Source organism: Plasmodium vivax, chromosome 14 (genome assembly GCF_000002415.2).
Source record: "Plasmodium vivax chromosome 14, whole genome shotgun sequence".
In the NCBI taxonomy this organism is placed as follows: Eukaryota; Apicomplexa; class Aconoidasida; order Haemosporida; family Plasmodiidae; genus Plasmodium; species Plasmodium vivax.
In genome coordinates, this window is record NC_009919.1 from 2,521,829 (window position 1) to 2,538,870 (window position 17,042).

Sequence of the window (17,042 nt, forward strand, 5' to 3'; positions counted from 1 at the left end):
TTTTGAAGCTTCGAATTTTTGAAACCTCGAATTTTTGGGGCCACCCCCCGGTGAACCCCCCTCGCCCCTTTAAAAACGCCCAGTGTTGCGCGCACGCCCTTTCACGCCCTTTTATTGTGTGTGTACGTATTACCTCCTTGTCTGTGCGCGCATCACCTTGTCTTTGCCCATCCCCGCACCTGTGCTACTCATCGGCGCGATTGCGGGGCGCCCGTCCAACTAGCAACTCCGGATGTTTTTTAAGTTAAGAAGCTGACTTGTCAAAGCGATTTGGCCGAAAAGGATTCGTCCCACGGGTTGTTCCGCGCCGCGTATTGCAGCGCCTTTCAAAAGAGTTAAATTGGAAAACATAAAAATTAGCTCCTTTTCAGCGCACACAAAAAAAAAAAGAAAAAGATATATATATAGAGTGCACACGTACACATCAACACAAATACGCCTCAAACGACGGGACCACTTTCCAGGTAGCAGGGCGGGCAGAGAACTTCCCTCCCCCCCCTAGCGCATGTTCGATATGGCGTCTGAAATGGTTTGAAGGAGCGAGCTGGTGGTCATTTTCTGCGCCTTGATTTCTTCCAGCACGCTATCGGCCTCACTCTGCATGTTCAGCTTGGTGAACCACTTGTGCTGCACGTTCAAGTCCTTAATTTTTTGTATTAACTTGATGGTAAGCGCAGCGGAGCCATACTCATGAGCGCATTCGATGAAGTAGTCCATTCCGATTGGCGACACTCGATAGTTGGCAAAATTGTACAATTCATCAAAGTGTTTATTTTTGGCAAGTGCGTGTATTTTGCACCTCCAAAATTTCGGCTCGGAAATTTTAAATTTTTTAAAAATATGATCTGCGTCCAAAAACTCCCCTACTGATAGGGTATACTCTACTGTGCTCATGAGGGACAGTCCCTGAATCTTATGGGGGTACCCTATAACCGATTTTTTGTTATATTTTATTTCTAGTTCCTTTTGGTAATTCAACAAGTCTATATTATTCATCAACGATTTGTGTACAAATTTGATGTGGCTATTCATCTGGTCGGTGGTTAAAAAACCAGCTGCGTATGCCAGCCAGGTTTTCTTTTGATCCAAATTCTTTTTCGAAAGGGCTAAATCCAACGTGACGAAGGCGGCCTTCGAATGCTGCCCACTCTTTTCGTAATATTCCTTCAACAAATTGTACTGCTTCGTCTTCTTACAATAAATGTAGAAGCAATTGGCTGCCTGAGCATTTTTGTTAAAAACATCGATGAGGGTGGAGAGCTCCCTTTCTCCGTTCGCATTCACCTTCTCCTGATTTAAAATGTTTACAATGCACATGTAGACCAATTCGATGTCCTTCGAAAGGATGGCCTTTTCCATGGCTAATCCGTAGTTGGCTAGTTTCAGCAGCATGTCAATTTGTTTCTTTTTATTTTCTTCATACTGAATGATGATGGTGGCTAGCTGCGGCCGCAAGCATTTCGCGGCAACGAACGCGATGTACGAATAGTCCATATTTTTCTTCTTCCCAATTTTGTCTGTAATCGCTGCACAGAGTTGCTCATCTGTCAGCTCGATCGATTTCTCAATTTTTTCTTTACACCACTCGATCAGTATTTGGTCCGTTTTAATTCCTGCATACTCACAAATGCGGTACGCCAGAAGGTACTCCTTCCTTTTGGCAATATAATTTACAAAGGATGGAATGCTCATATGCTGTAACTCCGAGGCTGTGAGGAAGATATCCAAGGGGGGTCTTCGCACATTCATACAAATGCGCAGGTATAAACAAGTTAATAAAAATTTCTTGCAATCATAATTGGCTTTCATAAAGTTTTTTCCAAATAGGGAAGTCTGCAGGAGGAGATTAACAACACTTTCGCTATATTCATGGGTAGCTGCATTCAGACACTCGTCAATGGCTACATGCAAATTGTTATTAAAAGCTCGTATCTCATCATCCAGGCAGATGTTCCCATTTTTGTACTTTTCATAGGAATAAAAAAGCATAGCAGATGGTGTGCAGCTACCGATGCTGAAAATGTTGAATGTAGATTTTCTAATTCGGCTAATGTATTCACAATTTTCTTTGCTTATAATTTTTACCCCATAAATGTCTCCTATAAGAAATAAATCGCTTCTATACTGGTAGGGGATCCATTGATTTTTCGGTCCCCCAATAAAGAGCATATGTTGAATGTAATTCGATGGAGTTATCATCGGTGTGTACACTGCCAGACAGTCATCGCCACACCAGACGATCTGCTTGATGCTTTTTTTCCCATCCAAAACGGTTTCCTCTATGCATTTATTTAAATTCTTCGTTAAAAATATTTTGATGACGCCGCTCTCCGAGAGGAAGGCCAAAATGGTGCCCGACTTAGACAGACACATGTTAACATAGGGGGATAAATTATCCGTTTCGTAAATTTTCAGGCGATGCTTATTCATGAGGACAAAGCCTCCGTTGCATAGGGCAATGAGGAGGTGTATGTTTAACTCCTTTTCCTCTTTCTTCTTCGAAGCAGCGTTATTCTTGGAGCTCCTCTTTTTGTCTTCCCTTTTGTTCAAATCGTACGCAGATATTTTCATGAGAGTTCTTTTTGGCTTTTTGGAGGATACCGCGATGTTACCACTACAGGCGTGGTCATCCCTACAGGCGTGGTCATCCCTACAGGCGTGGTCATCCCTACAGGCGTGGTCATCCCTACAGGCGAGGTCATCCCTACAGGCGAGGTCATCCCTACAGGCGAGGTCATCCCTACAGGCGAGGTCATCATTATAGTTGTCGCTGCTCTCCGTGAGGGTATTACTCTTTGCCTTCACCCCCTCACTCTCGGTATCCTTCTTACTGTCAAACGGGTTGGTAATGTAATTTTTAATATTCAGCCTGAGCAAGTCGTTATTGGGCCTGCTGTCAAAGTAGTCGTGTTCGATGTTTAGCTCCTCATTCAGGAGGTCCTCCTCTACAGAGCACAAGCAATTGGGCTTGCCCTTCAAGTCCACCGAGGGGTACCTAACGCAGTTATTTCCATTAAAGTAGTAATTTACAAAAACGTTCAGCCGCTCCGTGATTATAATTATTCCTTCGTTACAAATCGATCCGTACAGAATGCCCTCATTTTTTATGCTCTCGTCGAGGGAAAAAACAAAAATTTTCTCGCAAAAGCAGGAGTATACCCTCACGATGTTATCTTTAAAAAGGAAAACCAAGTCATTATTTTTGTTCCAGCCAAAGCAGATTAGCCCATCCGAATTTAATTTGCAGCTCGATATTAGCCTCCCAATGTTCGTGTAGATTTTTAAATTGTCTTCCTTTTTGTAAACGTCGAATTTGTCTTTGTTCCGCAACACGGCAATAAGTCCGAGGTGCCCCGAACAGGCTACACCGTCCCGCAGCACATCTTCTCCGCTCCACAGCATGATACTCAGCTTCTGCTTCCCATAGTGGGTATTGTCAATGGTGTTCCACTCATTTGTGTTCATCCTTTGCGCGGTGGAGGTGAAAAGGGAGAGAGAAGTTAAAAAAGGAGGTTATCCGTTTGGTGGCTCCTCTGCTAAGTTGCTTGCCGATTGGTTTACCAATTCTCCCCCCCTGTAAAGCGGTGCAGCCTATTTGTGGTATACACCTCGGCTGTAAGTGCGCTCCTAACGTGTGGCTAAATTGAGCGTGTCATTTTGTTCACACTGGTGGGGAAGAAATGCGCCCCGTTTAGCTGTCCCCTCTGTTTTGCGCGCAAATTCTTCTGCTTCTTATTTACGGAGAAAGACGTGGCGAGCCCTTCCCACCTTCCACCGCAGCAACAAATGTGTGTGAAGATTCGCTTGGGTGAAAAATCCAGCGTGTCCAATCTTCTTCACCCGCTTGTATAAGGGGTGGCCTTAACGGTGTAACCAGATGGAGAAGACTTTTTTTTTGCGGTGGGAATCTCTAATCGTGGTAAGCAGGGGGGGGGGGGGAAAACAAAAAAAAAATCAACGTAACGAAACGGACGGAAGCGCAGCGTCGCTCTCCAATCAGGATAAAAAAGAATTGAACTGGTCGACCAACGGGGGGTTAACCTTCAACATCGAAGAGGGAACTCCCAAATGGGGGCCAAAATCGGTGGTCCTTTTTTTTCCCTGTTCAGTTTATATTGCGAATTTTTCGCCAACTGGATTTATACCAGTGGGAAAATACAATCCATAAGAAGGGGGGGACGCTTCTCCCAATGCAGTTAAAAAAATAAAATAAATAATCAGGCAACTTCCAACTGGGAACTACCTTTAACGTGGTAAAACGTCCAAATAGGTTCAGAAAAAGTGGCAACAAATTCGTCAAAATGGATCAGCAAAAAAGGAGGGCAAATTTTTCAACCAAGCAGAGCAACTTTTTTTTTTTTTTTTTTTTTTCTCGCAACGCTCAGAGCACGTATATTTTTTTATTCGCAAATGCGGGCGAAAAAAAAAAAAAAAACAGCTTCACCTTTTGAGCAACACTGCTTTGTAAAAACCCTCTGGACGAGCGTAACAAAATGGAAATAATTTCCTATTTGGATTAAATCCACCTGGTAAGTTCACTCCATTTTCGCGCTTCAAATGGGTGCCTTTTCCATCTGCACATAGCTTTGCAAGTCCCACACGTGAAACGAGGAACATATTCATATTTTATGCCAACCCCCCCTTTTTCCACAACTTGTTGCATTTTGTTAAGTTCTTTTTCGTGCAATTTTCAACGCCTTCAAAAAAAAAGGGGGGAAATATTTACCAAACAAAGGCATACACGTGTAGAGGCGCGGTTGGGCATTGCCAAGCATTCGCAACACATACGCGTAGCGAAGTAACACCCCGCCGCTTCCGACCGCCCACAACGCAGGTATGCAAAAATTAGGCTCGCGACTCCATCTGGGAGAGGCCAAGTGCGGAAGACGGGGCTTTCAGCATTATGTAGTCAAGCCTGAGAGGGGCGGCTCTCTTTTTTGTGCGCGCCATTTTTTTGCCAGAGAAGCCAACCCGCAGAGTGAGTTGAACGGCGCTCCCTTCTGCGAAAGGAGACAAGTCAGCGGCTTCTTCACCAAAGCGAGGAACAACTGCTCCGTCGATGGAAAAGGAAGAAATGAAATACTTTTTGAAAAAATGGAAAAAAAAGATAGCAATATACTCCATATGACGAAGCAGAGCGTGTCCAGTGAGAAAGCAGCCACAGTCGATTCTGCGAAAGGGGGAAGCGGGGAAGGAGAGCCACTTCTAAAACATGGGGATGAAGACAAAGTGGCCAGTCGAAAGGGGGAGAACCAAAGTAGGGAACCCCTCCCCCCAGTCATAGACCTAGAACTGTCCGAAGTGTGGTCCAAAAAAACGCTCATTCTAAATTTCAAAAATAGCGTATTCGAAATAATTTTAAACAGGCCAGAAAAGCTAAACGCAATTAACAAAGATATGATTAACGGGTTGCTAAACATTGTGAAGAGCCTAAACAGCGATGATAGGTGTCACCTGATCATCATAAAAAGTAGCAACACGACGTGCTTCTGCTCCGGTTCCGATGTCAAGGACATTGTCCAAAATAAAGAAAAAGGGATGCAGCATTTGAAGCAGCTCTACATGTACATTCACTACTTATCCAAAATGAAAAAACCTGTCTTGTGCATATGGAATGGTTATGCTATGGGAGGAGGTTTAGGGATTTCCATGTATGCAAAATTTAGGGTAATAAATAAGAAGGCCATATTTGCCATGCCTGAAAATAAGATTGGCTTCTTCCCAGATATCAGTTGCTCCTACTTTTTTAAAAAATATTTCGGAAGGAACATTGGGCTGCATCTAGGGTTGACATCCCTACGATTAAACGAAGCAGATTTAGTCAACTTTAAAATTTGCAGCAATTACGTTGAAGATGTGGGTGGACTGCTCAACGAGATTTACAACATTGGGAGGCCAAACCAGAAGGAGTTCGAGAGGGAACTCTCCACCATTTTAGGCAAGTACCCCCCGAAGGTCACTACAGAGACGAAGCCGGTACTTACCCACGAGCTGATTAGCAACATTGATAGGTACTACAGTGTGGCCGCTAACCTAAACGATCTTCTTAGCAAGTTGAAGAAGGACCAGCGCAACCCCTTTTGCCAACAAACGCTAGAAGCTATAAACCAGAACTGCCTCTCCAGCTGCAACTTATGGTTTGAGTATTTCCTTTACAATTACGATAAGCCCCTGGAGGAGGTGCTGGACAACGATTTTAAAATTACGCAGCATTTTTTGTACCACACAGATACTTTCGAGAAGGGCGTAACGGAACTGCTCGTGAAGAAAAATAAATCCTTCAAGTGGAGCTCCGCGCGGGAAAGTGGCGATCTGCACGCGGGTCCAAGCGTTGAAGATATTCTGACGAACAGCGGGTTGCTGTCCATTCGGGGGGAGCTCACATGAGTGCGTTCGTAGGTGCGGCTTAATGCGCGGCGAAAGACGTGCCAAGGCGAAGAAAAACCGTTCACACCACCGGGTAGGTACAATCTCGTGCGCCAATGCAACGGGAACACACGCACATTTACGGATGCCCCCACGTGGCCCATCCAGTTACGCAGCTGCGGTTGGCAAAATTGAAGAAACAAACTAGGAGAAGTCACAAAGATGATTAAAAAATTTGGTGGCTGCTTAAACCGAAGTGGCGAATTTGTTTCCCCCCCTTGTGGTTACCAAGTCGGGGAGCACATAAGGAGGACACTTCAAAAAGGGGGGATGCGAGGGGGGATGGGAAGGAGCATCTTGACGCTCTCATGTAGGGGGCGTCTAAATTGGTGGCCAGGAGAGGCGACCCGTTTCGATTCCACACTTGCGGGATGTACGCTTCTCCACTGTAGGAAGGTCGTCCGTGCGAAATGGGAAGCCCCTTCGCGAAGTGCCTAACTGCTTACCGCGCATGCCGAGCCACTCACCGCCCGGGTCAAACTGCTCCCCCCCGAACGACGCGCCCCTTTCGGCGCTTCCTCCCCCGCGGGCGCGCAACCCTCCTGTAGTAGTTGTTATTAATTTTGCAAAACTTGTAACCCTCTTCTTCCGAATCCGAAATGGATTGATCACTGCTGACGTCCACCACATTTTCATCATTGATGTATCTGGAGTTGGGGAAGGAGCCGCTATTGGTGATGCTGACAAGCGGCCGTGCATCTATCTCTTTTGCAATAATGGAATCACAGTTAGATGCAGACCAGAACTTCAACATCTTGTCATCCCCAAAGGAGGTGAGGATGTGTCCAAGGGGGTTCCAATCAAGCAGGGTGATGGAAGACGGTTTATCAATTCCATGTGCAGAAGAAATCGTTTGAACGCATTTATTATCATTTGTGGTGTAAAATTTAATATTGCCTCTGTTGTCTGAGCTAGCGAAAATATGATTCTGTATAGGATTCCAAGTTACGTACGTGGGTTCATAATTTAACCCAAATCTTGTGCCCAAATTTTGATCACTCTTGTAGGAATATAACAATTTAAAATTTCGAATGTCCCACAGTTTTATTAAACTATCTCTGCTACAGCTGAGCAGATACGTACCGTCATGATTCCATTTTATTTTATTTACATTCGCCTTATGTGCATTGAGAGAAATAATCGGCTTATTGATTCTAACGTCCCAAAAGGAAATGGTTTGGGTTCTATTTCCGCTAGCTACGATTTCGTTCACCGGGTTCCATGACAAACAGCTAATATTATTTGTATCTACATTTTTGCATTTTAAATCTTTTATAATTTTTCTCGTTTTTATATCCCATATGATGGGATTGCACGTATCGGCACAGCCAGCCAATTTGGTGTTACAGCACGACAGGCTAATGTCTAGAACACATTTTGTTAATCCTTCAAATGCGTAATTGTCCAACAGATTTAGGGCAGATGACAGGATGACTATTTGCCCTAAAGAATTTCCTGCAAAGAGGTTATCATTTTTGGACCACTCTAGACAAGACACGGACCCACCTCCTATGGGGATTCTTTTTATGTCTTCGAAATTGAAATAGAGGCCATTCCAAATGGCTAGTTCGCTCAGTTGCGTTCCTGTTAGTAACCTCTTCCCATCGTTAAACCATTTTAAACTTACAATCATCCCTTTGCTTTTGTTTAAGCAAGAGTAGGCCAAATGGGACAGCACACCATCGTGCCTATCTATCATGTTGCTGTAGCAGAAGAGGGGCCTTACTCTTCTGGAAAAAATGGGATGGCTAGGGTACAGCTTCCGCTCGAACTGTCTCTTGTATATGTCGCTTTTGAGGAAGTTGCAAACTGGGGAAGTAGGGGGGGAGAAAAGAAATCTCATGTGGGCATAATTGCGCAAGTGTCACTGTAAAAGCGTGTGACGCATTTTTCGAGGGGCGAGGGAAGGGATGATTGCGGCATATTTTCCCCTTTCCGCAGTTGCCCACATTCCGAATTGCACTCCCCATTCGCCTTTTTTCGGTGCACCATCGGAGTTGCACACCCACAGGTATGCATCTACCCAGGGGGCTGGCACGTTTGACCTACTTGATGCATTGAAATCAACGGCGGGCCTATCTATGCCCAACTTGGTTGGGTAGTAGTTGCCGGCATTCTGGTCGTCTGCAAACATTTTAACCGCTTCGCATGAGTGTACAGGGGGTCACCAACGTTGGGGTGGGAGGAGCCGTAACTATGCGTATAAGCCCTGCTGTTGGGGGTGGGGGGCGCGCAAGGTGTTTACTCGGTCAGCTGCTAGGTGTTTATTCGGTCAGTTGCTAGGTGTTTATTCGGCCGATGCTAATGGATCGTTCCCCCGCCGCTACTTGCTACTGTTAGCACATACGTGCATACGTTTTGCTGAGTGCACAGCCTAGCCCGAATAGCCTTCTATTTAGAAGCGCCCTTGCGGCTGATCTCGTAGGAGGGCGGGCAGCGGGCGCCCTTGGAAGGATGTCCCATCTTAGCTCTGCCCACCGCGCAGTCAAATGTTGCAATCGACAGGTAATGGGCGATCACTCGTGTACATACGTAGGCAAATGTATACACTGGAGCAGGTGGGTAGTACCTGTTTTGCTCACCCAGCTGTGCTCACCCCTTCGGAGCATGTTTTTGCGCTCTGCGATTTTGCGCTTCTACGATTTTACGCTCTCCCGCGGGGTGCTTGCGGCGCGTTTTTAAAGTGAACCCTATTTCCACTTCCAACGGGGCAAATCGTAAAGCCAACCTTCCAGGCACGCGCGGAGCCGAAATGTATTCGAACAAATTGATGTGTTGGGATGCGCGGATGCCCCACAAGCAAACATCCCCTTCGCGCGGTGAAAACGCAACGGCCGGGAACAAATACGGAGGAGAGCCTTCGGCTGAACACCCCAATTTCGGGAAAAACACATTTAACTGTTTTGGGGCCAACTCAAAAATGCGCGCCGCAAAAGCGCAGCACATGGAATGGAAAGTTTGTCAAGCAGAAAGAAAAAAAAAAAAAAAAAAAGAAATGAAATGCAATTCATTTGTCACGTAAAAAAAAAAAAAAAAAAAAAATTTCACCGAATTTGCGTAAAAAAGGAAAAGTATTCCCTTTAAATTTGTTCATACTCACATGCTCATTCTGTTGCTACTTCCGCTCCGCTCTGCTCTGCGCTGCTTCACTTTGTGTGTTCCCCTTGGGGCTGCCCCACGGACGAGCGCTCACGTGTGCCCACGCGATATCTCCCTGTACTCCTTGAGCACGTTTTTAAAAAAGGAGGAGAAAAAAACGTATATAGAATAGTGCTCCTTATGAAGGATGTACAGGGAGTAATTCACAAAGTAGTTATTTTCCAAGTTGAAGCTTCCGTTTTCGCTTATGATTTTCCGGAGGTACTGGACATCTGACATGCTGTTTTCGTTGGCTGGGTTTTCCATCCCTTCAGCGGCGCAGTGCAGCGCGCTTCCGCGGTCTTCCCCATCGCTATGGTCATCACTATGGTCGCCGCTATCATCACCGCTATGATCGCCGCTATGTCCACCGCTATCATCACCGCTATGCTCGCCGCTATGCTCACCGCTAACGCTGCTAACCCCAGCGGAGGCGTCAGAGCCCCCCGAGTGGTCGACCTCCCCCTCGCTGTCGCTCGAGTGCCGCTCCTCCTGCTGCTGCTCTTGCTGCACCTGTTCAACGTAGGCGTCCTCCACGGTGAGGTACCTCCTACTCCCCTGGGGTGACTCCCCCGTGGCGGTGTACTGCTTCCCCCCATCTTCTTCGTCCAAATTGTCGAAAAAGTCCCCCCCGTCGCTCTTCTTCTCGTTTGGCTGGCCACCGACTGATTGCTCCCCCTCGTTGGTTACCCTAATGTGGCTACCGCCGTGCCAGGAACCCTTGGACAAGCCGCTCTTGCCCCTATAAGAGGAGGACAAAATGTTGGAGGCCTCCTCATCTAACTCAATGTTCATATTTAAAAAGAAGTAAATGAAATGCCGTATGATAATATAGAACAAGCTATCGTATATCAAATCGATTTTATTTAAATTGTGAATCATATCGAGGATATCCTTGTCGAGCGATTTTATAACTCGAATGTATAGTCTAACAACACATGCAGGGATTTTTAATTTGTAAATAAATGGCATCATGAAGGTTAACTTGATGAGTAGCGACTTCACCATCTTCTTATCCATGAGGAAAAAAATGGAATTATTTTTGTACCCAATTAAATAATTGGCAATGGATTTAATAGAGTAATTAAAAAGGTCTAAATGATTCAACACGTTAACATCTGATGTTAGTTCTTTCTGGAGGTGACAAATCATAATGTTGAAGGAGACAAAATCGAGGATGACATTTTTTACAAACAGATTGTTCAGTTTGATATCTGAGTTAATTAATTCATGTGCCTTTTCGTTGAAAACGTCTGGGTAGTAATAATATTCCGTCAGCAGATATTTCAACAATTTGAAGCAGGAGCTTTTGATGGTGAGTTCCTTCGTCCGCACAGCCAAGTCGTAGATATGGTAGAGGATAAAATTATGGATGCTCATGTTATACAGTTCTGTTGGGTCACTAATGCTGTAGCTGAAGAAGGAGGACTTGCTATACCCCAGCGTTACGTTCTTCAAATTGTTGAAAATAAATCGGAGGGCGTAGTACGTTATGCTTTTATGCTCCTTCCCATTTGGGTCGTTGCTCAGGTAGCTGTATTTCCCTATTAGGCTTATTAAAATTCTGTTTAGCAAATTTTTCACCAAAGTTGGAAAGCTTCTAACCGTGTTCCTCAGGCTCAGGACGGAGAAGGCGCTCCTCACGCAGTGCAGGAGGTTGTCGCGGACACTTCTTGGGTGCACTCTTGTGTTCAATCCGCTTTCCCCTTCGCTTCCCCCTCTCCTGAGTGATCTCCCCTGGTGTGTCCTCTCCCCATCGGAAAGGGAATACTCCCCGCCCTCTCCGTGGGCGTAATTCCTCCTTCGATTCGCATTCACCACACTGGGCGGCAGGAATATACCCCCGTAGCTATCCCCCCTGAAGGTGCCACCACTGCCGCTCTGCCTCTTCGCCAAGAGGTCCTTCCTACTGATGGTGAGAAACTTACACACAAAATCGAAGTTCATAAAATCCGCGTTGTCCAGATAGTAATTGTTTCGGTTAAAAAACAGATGGTTCCGCACGGTGGGGGAAAAATCTTTAAACTCATAAATAATTCGAAACACCCTGATAATCGTTTTGAATTTTATATAGTCCTTCAAATCGTACAGGATGAGCAAATCCAGGAGGTACTTCAGAGGGAAGAAATGCAGGATGTCCATGATCTTTTCACTTTTTACTAAATAGTGCAGTGCTAGGTAGTAGAATAAATTATTTCCGTTTAACAAATTGAAAAAGAAAACTAGTCTCTCCGTGTTGTGCTCGTTCGTCAGCAGGACGTTTTCCCCCGCCTGGTTCTCTCCCCGCGGCGCCGTTCCCTTATCGGCTCGCCGCGCGGCTCTTCTGCGCCCCCCGCGATCACCATGTAGGTAGCTGTTACGGCCACTTCGCCCGCTTCGCACACTTCTCCCGCTGCTACTCACGCTGCTCACGCTACTCGTGCTACTCGTGCTGATGGTGCTGTCGTAGTAGGGGCTCCTGCTCCCCCTTTGGCGCGCGGCGTCCCTCGCGGAGCGGCCGCCCGCCCTGTGCGCACTTCTCCCACGGTGATTCTCATTACTGGCGCGCCTCGAGCTGTAGTCGCTCTTGGTGTAACTTTGATTCAGTCCCCCCCCGTCGTAGCAACTCTCATTGTCGGTAAAAACGTTCAAGTCGTTATCATCCTTCCGATGGGTCTTCCCTACCACAGCGTTGCTCTCGATGTGGGTCTCATTCGGACTCATAGCCGTTTCTTTCGCCCTGGAGCTCCTTCCATTTGGGATTTGGAGAAACGAACTCGAAATGCTGCTATTCCGATCACTGGAATTTTTCCTATTTTTCTTCCCCTCTTTTTTGCCCATAACATCATTTGAATTATCCTTTCTGTAACTTCTCCCCCCCTCGTGTCTTCTTCTCTTCTTCCTAGGATTGGTATCCAAAACGATATTATTGTCAATAATTTTTACGTTGATTTTTTTTTGCCTTTTCTTTATTTGTCCCCGACTTTCCAACTTGTTAAGGTACTCATTGAGCATTTTATTCAATTCCAATTTATCCGCATTCATACTCATTTCCTCCAACGTGAGGACGATGACATTTTTTACGTTGTTAAAATTTAAGCAGTAGTGAAAGGTCCTCTTGTATTTGCTTATATTTCTTTTTAAATTTTCTATGGAGTTACATATGTCTTCCAGCTTCTGGTCCTTTACACAGAGGTAGTGGAGGAATTTTTTTTTTTTTTTTTTTTTGCTCTTCAGCGCGTTGTTGAGCGTGAAGTGGATGTTTTCGATGAACTTCAAATTTAGGTGCAGCTTATCCACTATGTTCTGGAAGTAGGAGCTTTTGTAGGTCCGAATCAGCTCGGCAAAATTGAAATTGTCAAACTGGTCGGCGTTCTTCTTCAGCTCGTAGTTGTACTTGAGGTTTTCCACCACGTGGTGCGGGGTGAAGAAGTGGTTGAAGTGGAGGTCCTCGCGGGGGGGGTCATCCATGTTGGCGTTGCTCCCCATGTTGCCGCTCCCCATATTGCCACTCCCCATGTAGCCACTCCCCAAACTGTCGCGCTTCTCCCCAGCGTCGCCGCTCTGCTGGCAGGGGGCCCCCGCCTCGCCCGCAAAATAGCCGAAGTTTTTAAACAACCACTGCTTCTTGTTCTCCAAAAGGAAGAAGGACTTCTTCTGGTAAAAATATTTTGCGTACTTCACATAGGAGTACGAGTGTCCAAATATGTGCAGAATGCACCACGTGTAGACGTAAATCAGCTTCGTAACTTCCTTTAGGAAATGTTCCATTTGGCTAGTTACCTTCTCCAATTCGTCTTTCCTATACTTTACGCTGCTCTGCGGGGGGATTAAATAGGCCTTCATATAGCTATTATACGTAGTAGTTATCTCGGTAATAAATTTTAAAAAATAATAATCAAACTGAAATATGTTATCCGAGTTATACACACTGATGAAATACGATATGGTGTCTACGTGTTCTACATAATTCAAATTGATCATTTTGTTTTTATTTATCTTATTAACGTCGAATGCATTTTTCAGCTTATTAATGTTGCTTATAACTTGGTAGAATTTTTTTTTTTTTTTGGCTTTCCTCAAAATGTCATTAAAGATATTCTTGTTCGTGTACTCCTGTTGGTATATGCCATCCTTCGTGATGAATCGGTTTGGCGATCCTTTGCAATTTGATTTTTTCCTTCCCCGTTTGGGTTGACCATCACTACGTTGGCTGTCACTACGTTGGCTGTCACTACGTTGGCTATCACTACGTTGGTCATCGCTGCTGGGGAGGTTTCCCCGGCTACTGACCCCGCTTTGGCTGCTACCCCCCGAATCGCTCTGCACACGGTCACTGCTCCCCAGATTGTCGCTCTCCTGGTATCGGCTCTCCTGGTATTTGCTCTCCCCCCCACTGGTGGAACTTCTACCACTTCTACCACTTCGACTTTCGCTGAGACTGCCCCCGCTGTAGCTTCTTCTACGGGGGGTTCTCCCTTCCGTTCTGCCTTCTGCGCCGGCGCGCATGCCACGCCTGGGCCCCTCCTCATTTGTGGCCGCCTCCAGCACATCCTTCATCTCCCCGTCGCTGTCCAAGCTGTCCTTGCGGTTGAAGTCGTCTTGGCAGAAGTTTCCCACCACGCTTTTGTACTTCATCAAATATTTCACAATGTTGAAGTCTTGTAGGTTCGCCTCGCCCCTCGTGTCCGTCGCGCTCGCCGCGGTGGCCGAGGACGCAGCACTGGCCCTGCTACGACTGCTTCTACGTCTGCTTCTGTGCCTGTTTCTATCCCCGCTTCTATCCCCGCTTCTATCCTCGCTTCCATGCCTCCTCCCGGCGCTCCTGTCCGTGGACCCCACATCAGAGCCGCTATCCCGAAGTGTATTGCTGTTGCCGCTCTCCGAGGAGAAGCTCCCCCGTCTTCTGTTCCTCCCCCGGTCGTCAGCCGAGCTAGAAGAGCCCCTCCTGCTTCCACTGCACTTGGCCCGAACCCCCTCACCGGGATCATCACCCCCCTGGTCCAAAGAAGCACTATCAAAGTTGAGCAATTTACAAAAATTTAAATATTTATTCCTTTCCTGCTCAAAAATGTGATGATTAAAAAACAATCCAGCGCTGATGAAGATGTGGAAAATTTTCGATATGGTGGTTACACAATAGTTCAAATATTTAATCAGCGCATGGGCATTTTTGTGTGTGTAAAAAAAGTCCTTATCTTTGCTTTTTTTTTCAATATAATATAACACATTTTTATGGAAGGAGAAAATCAAATAGGGGTTATTAAAAAAGTAAAATAGAGCATTGATAGTTTCGTCTGCGTAAATATCATGGTGAGCTTCATTTTGGCAAATAATTTCTACAAAGGAGTTTTTACTTCCCTTGGGAAAGGTATTATTTGATATAAAAAAGTTGTTCAATTCTTTGTTTAGATAATCTTCCTGGTTCCTCTTATTCGTTGGGTCCTCTTTTGCGTAATTGTCCTGTTTGGGTCCATTCGTGCTGCACTCTTTCATTTCTCCTTCCAGTGGGATGGCCGCGTCCCTGTTGCTTTGGTCCGCACTGGGTTCACTTGGGGGGCATTCCCCACTCATTTTGTTCCCATTCAATGTAGGAAAATTTGTGGTAGAGTTGTTTACAGCCGAGGTGTTTACCCCACTGACGTTGAGTAGTATCCCATCTGAAGTCATCACCCCACCTTTGCTCAAATCCGTGCCCATGTTGACGCCCTCCCCGCTACACACAGGCACTACATAATTATTCTTAAAATTCACCACAGCGGTGAAGAGAAAGGCATTCATGGAGGTGTCGAATATGTTCCGAATTAAATATTCATTAATATACGTATACTGAAAGAAGTTGCAAAATATTTTTACCACTTCATTGTCCAGCAATTTATCTAGTCGTATTTTTTTTAAAAAAGAAAAATAATTGATCACCTTGTTCTTTCTCTCTTCAAATCCTTTGAAAAGAAACGAGTAGGAATTTTCATTCGTCTTGTAGTTCAGGTCAAAGTACACATTTTTTAAAAAGTACAACAGGCACAGCAGGTTTAGGAAGTATTGGAAGGTGTCAAAAAAACGGGGTTCATTTATGTTCTTCGCCCCCTGCTGCCGCGTCTGCTTCTGCCTCTGCTGCTCCTCTTCCTCCTCCTCCTGGGCTATTATTTTTAGGCCCATTTTGTACAGCTCGAAAATGTCCACTTCGCACTGCCCTTCCTCCAAGTTCACATTTTCGAACAGATTGGAATTTACAAACGAGGGGTGGTTTCTGAAGTTGGGCAGGTTCGCCTCTGCGCTGCGGTTTTTCCCCCCCGAGTGGTTACTCTCATCCATGGTGCTGTCATCTGTGTGGCTCTCCTCATTTGAGTAGCTCTCCCCATTTGAGTAGCTCTCCTCATGTGAGTAACTCCCCCCATGTGAGTAGCTCCCCCCATTTGAGTAACTCCCCCCATTTGGGTAATTCGCCTCACTTGTGTGCTTCTCTTCACCTGCGTGGCCCTCCCCCGAGCCATCCTCTTCGCCGCCCTCTCCCCGCTGCACATCTATTATGTTAACTTCGTTGCTCTCCTCCTTGAACGAGTTCTTCACCTTTTCGATGAGGTCTCCCTTGCTCCGCTTATCGTAAATGATGAAGAAGTTCCTGTAAAGGGGCAAGTGGAAAGGCAAATGATGAGTATCACATCGGTGCTTCACCCATTGGGGCGTATGCCTCACATGTGGCGTCGCTCTTATGGGAGCAACCTCTTTATCGCCTACTTCATCTGCTGAATCAGCTCGGTGAAGGCCTTTTCCGCAACGTCCCTTTCGTTTGCTTCCGCGGACTTGTAAAACTGGTGGTACAGCGCCAGCATCTCTTCATCTGAAGTGTTCGGGCGGGGAAGGAGGCACGTGTAAGGGGGTGCGTGTAAGCGGTGTGCGCTCGACCGGGCGCGATTGCACGCATCCGTAACTGCAAAAACGTAGCTGCAAAGATGTAGGTGCAAAAACGGGGCAGCACAAAACCCAGTTGCGCACGCCCAAACGACGGGCTGCGCTTCTTGCAGCGCAACTGGGCGGTCCCTCTGGGTTCCCATTTCCCCACGAGGAAATTTTAGCCCACTTGTTGGCTCTTCCTACCTCCGTACGCCTTCAGCTCCCTTTCCAAAATATTGAGAAGCTTTCCCTTCTCCATTTTGGAATCTTCACTCAGCAGAAATTTCCCTCTTTTGCGCATCCGCCAAGAAAAAGCAAAAGAAATATATTCTTTAAAATATGTCCCCTTGACTTTTTTTCCAAATTATTTTACGCGCGGGGAAAACAGGGCCGTTTTACGCAGGCCAGCAGCGCGATGCGTCAGCACGGCGGCGGAGTTCTCCCTCTCAAGAGCTTCACGCGCTGCACTCAGAAGGATGGGCTGAACCATATGGCATTGCGCGTGGACACAAGAAGTGTTTTTATATTCACTTATACATGTTATGTAATTATGCGTACGTACAAGCCGCGTGGTGACAAAGCGCGCGGCACAGAAAACGTGGCTA

At 46.0% G+C, this 17,042-nt stretch overlaps 4 protein-coding genes across 4 annotated transcripts, besides 4 other annotated features; 1 reads left to right on the forward strand and 3 right to left on the reverse strand.

Annotated features, from left to right (window-relative positions):
* Nucleotides 1–498: 498 nt before the first annotated feature.
* PVX_100945 (hypothetical protein, conserved) lies at nucleotides 499–3,465 on the reverse strand (the record flags this gene model as incomplete). The annotated part of the gene is made up of 1 exon (XM_001613885.1): nucleotides 499–3,465. The coding sequence occupies one exon, from the start codon at nucleotides 3,463–3,465 to the stop codon at nucleotides 499–501; it is 2,967 nt and encodes a 988-aa protein (XP_001613935.1).
* An 886-nt stretch (nucleotides 3,466–4,351) lies between these two features.
* Nucleotides 4,352–4,373: a microsatellite.
* A 177-nt stretch (nucleotides 4,374–4,550) lies between these two features.
* PVX_100950 (3-hydroxyisobutyryl-coenzyme A hydrolase, putative) lies at nucleotides 4,551–6,387 on the forward strand (the record flags this gene model as incomplete). The annotated part of the gene is made up of 1 exon (XM_001613886.1): nucleotides 4,551–6,387. Exon 1 carries the CDS (start codon nucleotides 4,837–4,839, stop codon nucleotides 6,385–6,387), a length of 1,551 nt encoding a protein of 516 aa, XP_001613936.1. The 5' UTR covers nucleotides 4,551–4,836.
* Nucleotides 6,388–6,441: 54 nt separating this feature from the next.
* On the reverse strand, nucleotides 6,442–8,560 carry PVX_100955 (hypothetical protein, conserved; the record flags this gene model as incomplete). Its single annotated transcript, XM_001613887.1, has 2 exons — nucleotides 6,442–8,235; nucleotides 8,476–8,560. The coding sequence occupies 2 exons, from the start codon at nucleotides 8,558–8,560 to the stop codon at nucleotides 6,902–6,904; spliced, it is 1,419 nt and encodes a 472-aa protein (XP_001613937.1). The 3' UTR covers nucleotides 6,442–6,901.
* Nucleotides 8,561–9,397: 837 nt separating this feature from the next.
* Nucleotides 9,398–9,424: a microsatellite.
* Nucleotides 9,425–9,448: 24 nt separating this feature from the next.
* Nucleotides 9,449–9,470: a microsatellite.
* A 145-nt stretch (nucleotides 9,471–9,615) lies between these two features.
* PVX_100960 (hypothetical protein, conserved) lies at nucleotides 9,616–16,696 on the reverse strand (the record flags this gene model as incomplete). The annotated part of the gene is made up of 3 exons (XM_001613888.1): nucleotides 9,616–16,165; nucleotides 16,282–16,384; nucleotides 16,642–16,696. The coding sequence occupies 3 exons, from the start codon at nucleotides 16,694–16,696 to the stop codon at nucleotides 9,616–9,618; spliced, it is 6,708 nt and encodes a 2,235-aa protein (XP_001613938.1).
* Nucleotides 12,753–12,773: a microsatellite.
* Nucleotides 16,697–17,042: the final 346 nt, after the last annotated feature.